The sequence below is a fragment of the Aquila chrysaetos genome, chromosome 5 (genome assembly GCF_900496995.4).
Source record: "Aquila chrysaetos chrysaetos chromosome 5, bAquChr1.4, whole genome shotgun sequence".
NCBI classification, from domain to species: Eukaryota; Metazoa; Chordata; class Aves; order Accipitriformes; family Accipitridae; genus Aquila; species Aquila chrysaetos.
Window position 1 is genome coordinate 59161126 of NC_044008.1, and position 13824 is coordinate 59174949.

The following is a 13824-nucleotide window of genomic DNA, read 5'->3' on the forward strand; positions in this document are numbered from 1 at the left end:
ACTTGCAAGATTAGTGCAATTTAATAAGAGTCACTGGGTAGTTTTAGTCCACAAGACCCATCTGTACTTTGATATCTTATCCTTTCATCTTCATTTTTACAGAGAATGGAGTGCTTGTTACTCTGTGTATGCATGTGTGTATAAATGTATACATCTATATGTGTATGTCCATGTTGTCACAGTTGGTTTTTTTTAATTATTAACTTCTCTAAGCACACATGCACTGTATAAATACTCACTGGCTGTTAGGTTAAACATATCTATTACTAAAATTAATCAGAATGAGTTCCTGAGATTCTATACAATATTTTACAATTGAAGGTACTATTTTTCTTTTTTAAGATTATTGTTATAGAAATATATTCAGTATGTTATACTGCCCAATTTTTCCCTTGTCTACATGTCAGGTAATCCCAAAAGGTTGCTTCAAACCCCAAAGCATGGCGTTTCTTTCTGTCCTTCCTCCCTGTTCTCTCCCTATTGCCTTTTCTCCTGTAACTGAGGAGACTGCAGACAAAACACCAGTAACTTGACCAGAGAAGAGTCTGCCCCATTGACTTCAGCCTCTGGAGGTGTTTATCCCCAGTCACATTTAACTCCTATTATCTTCTAATGCCTCCCTTTATAGATCCCTTTGCTGTTATCTTTTTGCCTGGTAATGATGCCTCTTCTTTAAGATTCCAATCAATTTGCGAGAAAGGGAGGAAGTAAAAGCAAAATGAAACATTCACTCAGTAAATGACTCACAGCATCTTTCTCAATGCAGCTTTATTTACTTGCCTGATGCACAAATAGACTTCATTTAACAAGCTTATTTCTGTTATGTCAATAATGTATTGGGCCTGTGTTACATAACATCTCTGATGTTTGTACTGGAAAGAACACTAGCTGTTTCATTTCGGCATGAACTGATCACATAGACTTGAACTTATCATCACCAATTAAGAGAGTTTGACACACACAGCATCCCCAGCTGAAAGAATTGAAAGCCTCAAGTGTGAATTAATTTCCTAGCAAAAGGTGCAGAACTCGCACCTCTACCATTTCCCTAACTTTTGCAGTATGGATAATTTAAGGTGTGGATTTCAAGTCAGAAGGTAGAATTTGGGCTGCATGAAAAGTCAATGGCAAAACTACCACTGGCTTCAACAGGACAAGGATTCTGTCTAGAGAGAGTGCTTTCCAAACAACCCCAACTACTCCACAAAGTATTTAATGAAGAATGTGTTGTATTAAAGATTTAAGAGAGAAAAATTTCACAATAGACCTATATTATCTATATTGGTATCCTAATAACAGGACCGAAAGCATTAAGAGCAGCCTCTACTGCATTTAACATTTCTTTGTAAAAACAAGCAAAAAAAAGCTGAAAGTCATTATCATAGGAAAGCATATTATCACATATTAATTGTTGCAAAATAACCAATGGACAACCTTCATTTTTCCACTTAAAGCATCAAAGTTCTAAGGCCACTGCTTTATTTAAGGACTTTTTTTTTAATAGCAGCATATATCTTTATCACATTTTTGTAATCTTTACTCACCACTAGAGCAATCAGTACCTCCCCACCCTGGTTCACAATGACAAGTGTCAGGAGAAACACATCTTCCATGCACACACTCCTCTGTGCAGAGTGCTGTTAAGAAGAAACAATACACAGCATTGTAAATATATTAAGTGGCTGGTAAACATACAGTAAACTATGCCTTAGAGAGCAATATTTTGTTTAAAGATATTAAACAAAGCAAACACACAAAAAAGAATTACTTGCAAGATTTAATTAATACTAAGTGACCAAAATAAAATATAGGTCTCTTGACAGCGATAAACTCATTTGTCACTTCAGCTCTTTGTAATGAAAAACTCTTAACACTACAAATTACTTTGGTTAGCAGTTTTGCTTCATAATAAAATTTTTACCAAACTGACATTATTATTATATTACAGAATACCAGCTTCTTCTATTGCACTCAAGTTGCTACTGTTCATAAGATAAAATGGAGCTAGGTTTTGAAAGTATATTAACATCCAAAATAGATTTGTAAAAAACGGCTCAAGGAGAAGAAATAATTTTACTACATGATGTAGTAGCTATAAGTGCAGCCTTGTCTTTTCAAGGTCATCAAGTTTTCCATAACTACAGTGTGCCACATCTTATTTTTCCACTGTTGGATTATTGAAAGTTCAATATCCTCAAGGTTCAAACTATGAAAAACTGGTTGATTTTACTGTCTCACTTGCCAGTTGACTAGAGATATACATGGGAGAATCTCCTTTTCTTCTCCCTGAGTAGGAACGGCTCATGGTTTTAAGACTTTTCTTCTCCTGTGCTGCTTTGATGTCTGACTTACTTTCCAATGTATGCCAATACACCCACCACATACAAAGAAACTTGGACAATACTGAATAACTATTTTAAAGGCTGAACTTTACTGCTTACTACCTTATTTCCATTTTACCACTTAGGACATTGCCAAAAATTCAGTGTGTCAGTGATTCAAATTGGATGGTTAAGCTGGAACATATAATTTCCATCTAGACTAACATGTATGAGTTACTAATAAATATTATGTAGTGGCAATGAGATCACTATATTAAAATATATATACATATATAAAAGATACATCATATATGTATATATATGATATATATCATATTTAACCTATGTTTGTATATCCTGTGTTTTTATAACAGATGGGAAATGTGGGTATTGTGCTTACTTAACCAAGATCTGGCTGAAGCTGGACTACAAAAGACGTATTCCAAGACATAGATTAATTCATTCCTGTCTAAAACAAGGCCAGCAAAGCTGATTTGGGAAGTAGCTTTGTGTTGCACTGGACCTGCATATGAAGCACCCTTTCAGTTCCCAGGTACCTCATGGGCCAAATGTTTTCCACCAACGTCTTGTACATTTGAACAATTCCTGCTGTATTTGACATTCTGTTTGGGCTACCAGATTGGATCACATCTTGAATCTGCACTCACGCTGGCAACAGAGTTGATGGAAACATTTTGCTGGCTATTCTGTGTTTGGGTCATTGCAGGCCAAACTCACTAAGCTATTCACAATGTATTTAAATCCAACTTCAAATCACAAGTGGACTTTGAATAATCCTATGGGACAAATCTTCCTGCTCTTTATCCATCAAATCACACGTGACCAGTGATTAGAATGTTGCCTTGTTATAACAACTGCAAGATCTTTCTAGATTAGTCATTTCCTTTCTAGGTTCGAAGCATGTCAAAAGTGCAATTTATTCTTATTTCATATCTTGTGTTTAGACAGTATTGCAGGGGGCATGAAATATTAATAGCTAATTCTCTAGTCGCTAATTGTCCTAATCTTTTGTGCATTTATTTTACTTGACTTAGGGTTTCTGAAGACAGTGAGGCATCCTTGTCTACATCTGTAAGATGAAATTCAAGACAGGGTATTAGAAAAACTGGATTTTCCAATAAAGAATACACACCTTCATGCAATCATTTAAAAAAGGCTGGTTATCCATGACAAGAAGTCTACATACAGAACAGCCACAAACTTATAATTTGTTATTAAAAGTAGAGAGCACTAAAAGATAGATAAACAATATGGTGGGATAGGGATACTTTGAAAATTCTGCCCCATGTAGCTTTATCTAAGAATACAATTCTCATTGATGTAACTCTTACACATTAGTTTTACAAGAGGTATGGAAGTTGAAACTGAGATTTTTCTGTTTCCTGTATGGACATTTACAATAATAAATCATTCTTACATGTAAAATGTGCAACTTTTTTATCCTTTTAACTTGGTCATGTTCTCAGGCCAAGGCATAATTCATGAGCAAGAAGGTTGATGGTGGACTATTTCTCTCCCAAATAACAGAAGTCCTGCTAATGAATGGTCTAAATTTAGTTGATTTAGCCACACAAACATGTCACATCTTAACTATGTTAACATAAATATGAAATAATAATGACTAATCAAACTAATAAAGTTTACTTAATCACTTGCCTATGGCCAGAAGTGCTGACTTTTGTAGTAGCGCTCCAGTCCCTCGGGAAGAGACTCAAGATAGTATTCCTCATTCTAAAGCAATCAGTGATATGCAAAATACAAAAAAGTACTATAGAGAACCACATCTTTGGTTTTAGGTGTTTTGAAGTCCTGCATAGCTGAAGATGAGCAATTAAAGAAGCAAGTAAGGTAAAGACACTCCTTGGAACTGTGGGTTCTCTCATCTCTGGTTTAGTAACTTGCTAAACAAGCAGCTACGAGCCCACTAGCATATAGTCATTTAAAGCTGCGAAATTACACAGGAGTAATCCCATATGTGGGGGGGTCACAGAAATCCCCCCTTTTTAAAAGGGGAAGCTTTGATATAAGCCATTTTATTCAAAGAGGCAAATAATCAGACTCCTGCACTGTCTGATTTGAATCAGGCCTATAAAGGTCCATATAAAGGTCATATTAGGGTACAACTCTAAAGTTTTACCACAGCAAATAAAATTCTGAATTTCCCCTATAAAAGGGAAGTCTTGCCTTGCTCTAATCTTTAGAGTTTAAATTAATTTTTCATTCTATTAACATTCAACATAATAGGATACAATGGTCCCCAAGGCATTCTTCATAATATACTTTGTACAGTGGTTTGCAAATGATCTTACTAGTTAATGGAACTATAAAAATTACTTGCACATAAAGGTCAAGAAAAATAAAGATAAGTATATACTTTCTGACACTGTCCTGTTCAACACTCAGCTAAAGGCCCCTGGAGTAAAGAAAACTTGTACTAATGCAAGGAATATAATTCCTCCCAGTATAATAGCCCAAGCAGTTCAACCTTTGGAATTCCAGACTTTTTATGTCTGCATTTTCCCTTGACCAATTCTCTTGAACAATCCAGCACCTCATTGATCAGTTTATTATTAGCATTCTTGGCATGAGTTTAAGATCAGTTTGTAGTTTCATTCAGCCTGGTAATAAAATGACCTACATCAAAACCCTGCCAAAATGCCATCTTTGTAGCAATGCGTTTAGCATGAGTTATTTGGCCATATTCAAGGTTACACAGCAACTGCTCCTTATCATGGAATAAAGTCAACAAAAGGGTTCCGCAACTATTCATTTGATGCTTTTCACTTACTTTATAATTACAAACAGTGCTTTTTTTAACATATAAGGTCAGTCCTCAGGGAAATAGATCTAAAGATTAAACTCTTTTCACACCTGAAATGACTGCATAGATTTCTCTAATACTAGCACTTATTTTTTCATTGTTGTCTTGAATTTGAATTTAGATATATTAAATGGGTTGTCTGTGTCTCCTATCTACAATGGTATGAAATAGCCCGGACGTTGTTATTGAGGAGTACACTGCTAAGTGGAGCAGACTCCTGCCTGGACAATACTTTCATTGCAGAGCTACTTCAACTGAGTGGCACCACAGTTATTTTTTCCCAGATGAAAGCAGGCACAGGCCATGGATGGGGAGCTACTCTGTCTTCCTTGCTGCTGCATTCCTCTGTATGGACCCAAACTATGACTTTGCAGGGTTTAACCCTGCTGTACCACACTGTTTATATACACTGTTATACCCTGCTCATCACTACATTATCAACCCATTCACTTCTTGTACTCCATTAAGCAATGTAACTAACACCTGCCACAATTACTTTCTTAGCCTCTTTCCTAGAGGTGAAAGTGCATTTAGAGAAGAGTTTCATTCTAGGGACGTAAGTATGGAGTGATTTAGCTTGGGAAGGTTTTGTTAGCTTGTCCAAAACCGTAACTTGTGTACTTATTTCACAAAAAGCAGAGTCAAAAAAAAGGTGTCTTGTGCTTGTGATGGAATATGGTAACATTTGCAGTGGTCCTTTGAACCTGGAGGAGTGCACAGCCACTGACCCAGCAAGTTCCATCTCCCTCCCACTTCAGCTGGTGGGACTTTGCTGTGCCAGATAAGCAACATACCTTCAAAACAGAGACCAGTATAATTACAAAGTCCAGAAGAACCCAGCGTAGAAAGCAGAAAACAGGCTTCATTGACTGTGCTTATTCATAGCAGCATGTGCTGCTGAAGAGATGTGCTGCAGTGTTCTGTACAAGCTAGAGTTTCCTGGGCTCTGTGGACTTTCTGCCCAGGGATTGTAGCACACCCAGGAGGTGATGGAAAGCATAAATAGATGTAGATACACTATAAAAATGGAAAATATTGCTAAATGAAGATACAGACACTACTATATGAGAGCACAATGAGAAATTCAGACGCTCTCCTAGAACTACACAGAACGAACTGGTCTATCGTGACTGCACAGGTGGCAAAAGGACATTGCCCCATGACTGCAAGTTCTTCAAAATACTTTTCTTTTCTCTGCCCTAGCTTAGGCAGTCTCTGCCAGTTTTTCTTCACTATACACTGATCTCACCCAAACTCTGACCAATGTCGTATATTTGCTGTGAACCAAAGGTAGACCTGCATTTTTTCTGTTATGTTGCTGGTATTTTAACTTCAGGTCATCTAACCAGTTTGCCCCACGCTTGATAGTTGTTGGACTACACAAAGCAGAAATTTAATGGCAAAAGTGATGCCTTCCTTCACTATTTAATATGCGTCCCTGGAACAATTTGGGCCATTTTAGCACATTCCTCCAGTCCCTCATGCCACTTTTAGGGGAAAGAATAATTTTGTCAGATGAAATAGCAGTTATCTCATGGCCAGTGGTTTCAGATAATGCAGAGAGGTCAAAGAAGATGAAAAAAGATGAAAAAGATGCTTGCCCCTAATCCATTAGGAATCTATTCACTCAGGGCCACTCTGGTGTTTCCATCTTAATGTACTGGCCTGAATCCAGGTTGTGCTGAGTCTACGATATTAGCTTCATTAGATAAGCCTGTAGTCAGCTTTTGGCTAGATTTTCTTAGAATGTACTCAGAAAGGGAGGTTTGATAGTAGAAGAAAGATGACTACAGCCAATGCATGTAGGTAGGTTTTCCTATTCTTAGATTATTGCTTATTTGTGGAACGGAAGATTCCCTCTCTAAATCACTGACTTTCCGTCATGAATCATGCCAATTAGATGGTTTCCTGGATAATTGTTTCAATGAAGTGGGATAATAGTTCTTTGCATTGCTTAATGTCTATTTCTGTGGCCATCACTCAGGATACATCCATTAATTTATCACCTTGGATAGCACTTTAATGCAGGGTTTAGCAACTTTAATAGATGAAGATATGAAGAGATCTCAAAGCCTGCTCAGGCTTTGAGGAATTTATTGTTTCAGCATATGGCAACCCTTTTCATCTCCCTCTTGGTATCCAATGAAAGTACTAATAAAAAAATACAAAACCAAGGAGATCAATGTGAGCAAAGGGAAGATGAGACTGATGCAGATCATATAACAGCAATGGGTCGCAAGATCAACTCCTTTTCCCGTAGGTGCAATTCCATCACATTTTTTTGGCAGATTTGGAATTAGAGACTATGCATCTATGCAATCAGAGCAGAATCAATGGTCTTTCTTGTCATCTGGGACATGGGGAGTCTCTGACCATTGCCTTATTGATCTGTTCAAGATAACAGCTAGGTTGTGTTATCCTCAGTCTTGACACCCTGCCAAAGCTTAGGGAGTAGGCTATGCCAGAGAGGACTTGTGAATGTCTGAAGTAAAAGAATTGAGAAGATGATACATTTTGAGGATTTTGTCTCCTCCCAGGAGCAGAATCTGACATATGTCACTGTCATCATTAACAAAATATCGGTAAATCCCTATATGAATCTGCTAGGAGGTGAAAATTTGTTAATAAGCATAAAATCTAAGATAGTTTCAGTTCAGATTTCTATTACGAGATAAATGGCAATCTGAGGCTCTGATGACTAATGTGAAGGTAAACACAAGACCTGCCACACTGTTGTCATGGCGTCCCAGGCAGATGACATGGGCTAATTTACAGGTCCTGGAATAATTCCAGCCAGACCTCGGTGTTTCAGACTCTCAGGTTCCTCACAGCAGGAATGCTCACAGTTTACTGATTACTGGAGAATCTGGCACTGATGAGAATCTAGCTTAGTTCTTGTTGCAATCTATTGCCTGCTGTAGGCCTTACTCTAGGGAGTGGTTAGGGATATAAACTGTGCCAGGGGAAGGTCAAGGTAGAGAAGAGACTGCCATTTTTTCTACGTGCCCTGAGAAAAGCAAGACTGGTGGAGCACTTTTTAGAATTGCAGTCTGGTTGGTTCTGAGGAACAGCTGTGCTGGAGCAGCACATCCCTGACACGGGAATGGCATCATATCAGTGACCATAAAATAGTACCAGTGACAGTAATAGAGGAGAAGGTTAGAGCCCTGCAAAAGGAGAGGTCGATAGGAGTCACACATTTAACAGACTCCTTGTGTCATTTTGATGCCCCATTGGCTTCATCTGCTCCGGCAGAGAGAGAGAATGGGAGACAGTACTTACCATTTAATAATGTCTGAATGAGAGCTGAAAAGCAGCCTCCTTGTAGCAGCAAATGTCAGAAGAGCAGACCTGGGGTCATCAAGCTGAACCACTTTGTATCTTTGTCTGTGTGAATAACGGAAGAGCTTTGCAGTACTTCAAAGCACAAAAAGGGAATGGTGGGAAGGCATTGCAAGACTCTGAGCACTGAAGTGCATCTTCCCTGCAAAGTGGACAGGTTATGAGGTTGAGTAAAAGCAACACTAATCTGTTAGTCTGTAGATAAAGTCACAACCAAGCTCTGGCAAGAGGAATGTGTGCAAAGGCATGAGGGAGTTAAGTTTAAGAACTAAGCACATTCTGCAGTGAAGACAAAGCATCTGTCTAATGCCTGAGTTCAACAGATTCATGACTAAGGTCACATATAAAGGCAAGACCTCAGACCAAGGTCAGAGATGACAGTCCACACAGGTATGTCTCTTGCTTACCCGCGGTGCTCCATAGGGATCATGAGATACAAACACCTGGGCTTGCTCTGTGGGGTGAAGAGAGAAATTCCACCTTCAGCTGAAATCCTGACCACTTTAAGTTAAGTAAGTCACACTCCCAAATCACTTACCATTTCTAAGGCTTAGTCTTTCCCACTGCTATCATGGAAAGTGAATCTGAGCCCATAAAGAACTCTTTGGAGATCAGCTAAATATTGATAATTGTTGATTGTTTAAGGCTTGCAACTGATTTTATGCATTTTCTGCCATTGCTTCAACAAGAAATAATCATTACATTCTACCACATTGAAAGGAAAGACTTATGCTGAGATCAATTCTGCTGATCAATGTTCTAATACAATATTATTCTGTGGGATAATTTCAGCATTTAACTTTTTCTGGTAAACGATTTCCCATTGCCTCACTGCAGGGTTCAAAACAATCATTATCACTAGTTCAAACTGTTAATGAGGTTAAGAGAGATCCTGAATCAGCAGAGCAGAATCTATGACCCAGGAAAGCTTTTCCCCTCCTGTGCCCTCTGTCTACTCCTTCCATTTTGGTAAATTGACCAACTCTTTCCAGCAATTTGTAGAAAATACATTTCCACTAGTTAATTTTCTACTTGATTCATCCAACTAGCAAACTTAATGACAATTTGTCTGCAAATTGTGCTTTATATTGCACCCTTAGAAAGAGCATTACTATCTTTTTCTAAGTAATGTAGAAATATTAACATCTACTCTTATGCATTGTCTTTCATTCTCTCTGCATACGATCTAGCAGACCTCATTCCACTAAAACTAAATGCAGTCAAATAGTACTTGCCAGCGGGAAGCTCCAGGTTTTTTGAGGACAGAAGAGGGAAGAAGCAATTCTCCTGTGTCAAAACCGGTGGAAGTATTCCCCAGTCATTCTGTTGTTAACCTTAGGGGAATTTTTTTGCTGCCTCAGGAAGTGAAATTCTTGACTGGCTGGGGAATAGAGGAGAAGCTTGTACTTAACTAAGATCCTGGTCCTTTCAGCTTTCCTGCCAACATACGGAGAAGCAGCCAAACCTACCAGAAGAAGAGCAAGCATAACCTGGTCTACCAAACTATCTGAGATGGCAGGTAGTATCAAACTACACTCAACAGACTGCTGAAGGAATGACTGTTCTCCACTCACAGGTATGGGTATCTGTCGTGGTTTAACCCCAGCCAGCAACTAAACACCACGCAGCCGCTCACTCACTCCCCCTGACCCAGTGGGATGGGGTAGAAAATCGGGAAAAGAAGCAAAACCCGTGGGTTGAGATAAGAACGGTTTAATAGAACAGAAAAGAAGAAACTAATAATGATAATGATAACACTAATAAAATGACAACAGTAATAATAAAAGGATTGGAATGCACAAATGATGCGCAGTGCAATTGCTCACCACCCACCAACCGACACCCAGCTAGTCCCCGAGCGGTGATTCCCTGCCCCCACTTCCCAGTTCCTATACTAAATGGGATGTCCCATGGTATGGAATACCCCGTTGGCCACTTTGGGTCAGGTGCCCTGGCTGTGTCCTGTGCCAACTTCTTGTGCCCCTCCAGCTTTCTCGCTGGCTGGGCATGAGAAGCTGAAAAATCCTTGACTTTAGTCTAAACACTACTTAGCAACAACTGAAAACATCAGTGTTATCAATATTCTTCACATACTGAACTCAAAACATAGCACCATACCAGCTACTAGGAAGACAGTTAACTCTATCCCAGCTGAAACTAGAACAGTATCTTTGTCTGCAATCTGGGCTCTCCTAGGAGTTGTGTTGGAATGGAAAGTTGGATGCCAGTTGCGAAGTACCAAGTTAGAAATTAGCTAAAAGTGGTAAGTCGGAAATAAACATTTCCGTCATAAAAACACTGGAGGAACATACAGTGCCCTACAGCTGAGGAAGGTGGTAACTAAATTACAGATTAACAGGTAAGTACTTGTATCACACATGGCAGAACTGTATGAAATTCATCAGTTATGGGATGGCATTTCTAGCCAAGTGAGCATCACTACAGAAATTTCGCTAGTATATTGCTACTGCCTTCCTTCGTACCACAGCTACCTCTGCTTTCTTACTATGACTTTATCACTCAAATAGACCAAGAATTTACGGGTTCCAACACTGGCTGAGTAGCTGTTTGATTTAAGCAGTAATAGAGAAAGCATATAGGATAATGTCAAAGAAAATGAGCTATTATCAAAAAAAAACATTTATAACAAGGGCAAGATTCTCAGAGGTGCTACAGCAGACAGGGCGAGAGACATGAGCAGGACATTGGCCTAAATAGTCTATTAAAATAACCAAGCCATCTTGCCTTGTTCTCTGGAAATCACCTCAAAATTACAGCACTTGCATATTTTGCTACAGGTTACCCACTCAGGGCATTAAGTGAATTTCTCTGTGTACAAATTCCATCATATTACTGTTCCTGTGAAATATTTATTTTTTGATCTGGTAGCATTGCTACATGTCCGTAGTTCTCTGATTACTGACTTGCCCTGAATTGTGGGTTTCATGCCAAGAAAATTCTATTTTCTGTCAGTAAATGACAGCTCCACTGCTGATTGATTTTCATAGGCAGAGAGTATGTGCTGTGTGTATGAGTGAGGATGGGTGCGTCAAAAATGTTGTTCCTAAAAGATCAAAAGTAGATAGATGAAGACATCTGGACTGCATGATACTTCTGGCTATCTTTGCTGAACAATTCAACACCTAATAAAACTAAATTACACCAATTCTCCTAGATACATTTTAGTCCTGTATCACATTGAATAAACTATTGATTTTTCAAACAAAATCTTTCTTCATTCTTATTCCAAATTTCATCAAGCCAATCTAACAAAAATCCTTTTTTTGTTTCTCACCAAGATAGGATGAATATACACAAATTTCTAAAGGCAAACCTGTCATTGAGGCCAGGCTATTAGATGGCATGGGCCCTAGAGGGCCAATGCATTTCAGATTTCATTTAAGATCAAGCCACACAATGCAAATGAAGGCCACCCTGATGAAATCAAGGATAGAAGTATAGTCTATTTGAAGATCATGTTAATGTATAAGCTACACTAACATTACTGGGGATGGAATATTTAAATACAGACACTTTTAACTTTTCTCACATTTCAAAAGGAAACACAGCAATGTGTTTCAGAACAACTTACTGAAAAGAACTGCAAAAAAGACCCCAGGAAACAAATTATTGTACAATTACGGGGGCTGATTCTCATCTCAAGCCACTAGTTTAAACTTTCTGTAACCAACTCTAGATTGCAGGATATCAACTGAGTTAGGATCAAGTCAAATTTCTTAGTAATGTCTAAGTATAGAAACTTTCAACTAATGAGACATGGTAAAATGTACTTCCCAATTCCTGTGATTCACACTGTTGCCTGAAAACAGAAGATGGGAGCTGGAAATAAAAACTTTTACCTACATTATCAGAAGCTACTGAAGATGTCTACCCTTTACTATAAGGTGAATGTTACATTGCATTTGCACAAACAAAATTATTACACAGTATTTGGTGAAAAAAGAGATCATTTTGGATGCTTTTAATAATGCTTCTAAAAGGAATTCTATTTAAACTGTAGATTTTCCTAAAACATGACACCTGTGAATGCAGATGTAGTGATACCAGATCCTAATACATGTACCAGTGACTTGCTTCAGCAGAGCTTGTATATGCACTACACTGCTGTAACTGAAAGCCTCCTTTTGTTGGCTGCTATACTGAATACCAGGTTTAATTTCTTTACAAGTATGCTTATAACGTGTTTCTCACACAGTTTCTTATTTTCAGTCAGAAAAAAATCTCTTTATTTGACTCAATTTACATACTTAAGTTGTAAGCTTTTTCAAGTAAGGCTATCTTTTAGTGGTTTTGTACATGGATTTCTGGGCATTACAGTAATAAAAGTAAATCACAGTATTCAGAAAGGAAAAATCTTGATTAAAAGAAGGGAAGCTTTGGGATTAAATAGATTGAAAATATCTCTTGACTTACTGCATCAGAGAAAGTGAGGTTTGCAAAAGTGAATACCTACGTTAGAAATACTGAGCTTAAGATAAATTATTCAAAAATGTTTTGTGATCAAATCTGCAATGAACTGAAGTTTCATGAAAAATTTCCCTGGGGAGCCTTAAAAAACCTTTATTAAAGTGAAAAGCATGTGCAACAATACACAAATATGAAGTGGGATGCTATAATCCTGTAACAGAAAGAAAAAGAGAACGTCTGTGTAAACAGTCAAAGAATATCTGGTTCTAGAGGAAGTATCCATGGCTGGTTATAAAAGCTCTGTCTCCAATTAGCCTTTTTGATATCTGATTAATACTCGTACACTGTACTAGAGTATGAAGTGTTAACAGATGCTTTTCAAGCTATCAGCCAACATCATCATCTTTCACTGAGAACAATTAGGGAACTAAAAATGAACACTGATTTGCCGACTGACTCTATTTCAGACCTAAAATTGCCATCTATGTGCACTTTGGGCAACTTTAGTTCACTCTTACTATCCATTTTCCCCTATCCCACTCTTTTTTTTTTTGCCCCATGAAGAATTCTTGCAGTTCTGCTTCACTATCACCCACTTCACTGAAGTAACTCATGCAAATGTCTCGGGAAGGTGCTTTGCTATATAAAGCTACAGAAAGAATTAGTACATCCATATGAAAGCAAAACTCAATCTGCAGATCAGTTGTTAATTCAACAGCAACAGCTGACATTTGTTATTGTTGAGATGTTAACACTACTTAGAAATGGTTTATATCCACAGTTCTCAGCCAAGTTGATAGAAACTGTAGCATTCAACACCTTTGAAAGCCAGGCTCCTGATGCAAAAATATGTTTTCAATAGGAAGAATTTACTTCTTTTCTGAAGTCCCA

At 38.0% G+C, this 13824-nt stretch overlaps 1 protein-coding gene across 11 annotated transcripts in view; it reads right to left on the reverse strand.

Moving 5' to 3' along the window:
- The window catches only part of MEGF11 (multiple EGF like domains 11), a 294330-nt gene that overhangs the window by 189950 nt on the left and 90556 nt on the right, over positions 1 to 13824 (reverse strand). For all 11 annotated transcript variants that reach the window (XM_030015419.2, XM_030015424.1, XM_030015421.1 and 8 more), the window contains one exon: positions 1545 to 1637. In XM_030015419.2, the coding sequence (XP_029871279.1) occupies positions 1545 to 1637 (93 nt within the window). The remainder of the gene's footprint in view (positions 1 to 1544; positions 1638 to 13824) is intronic.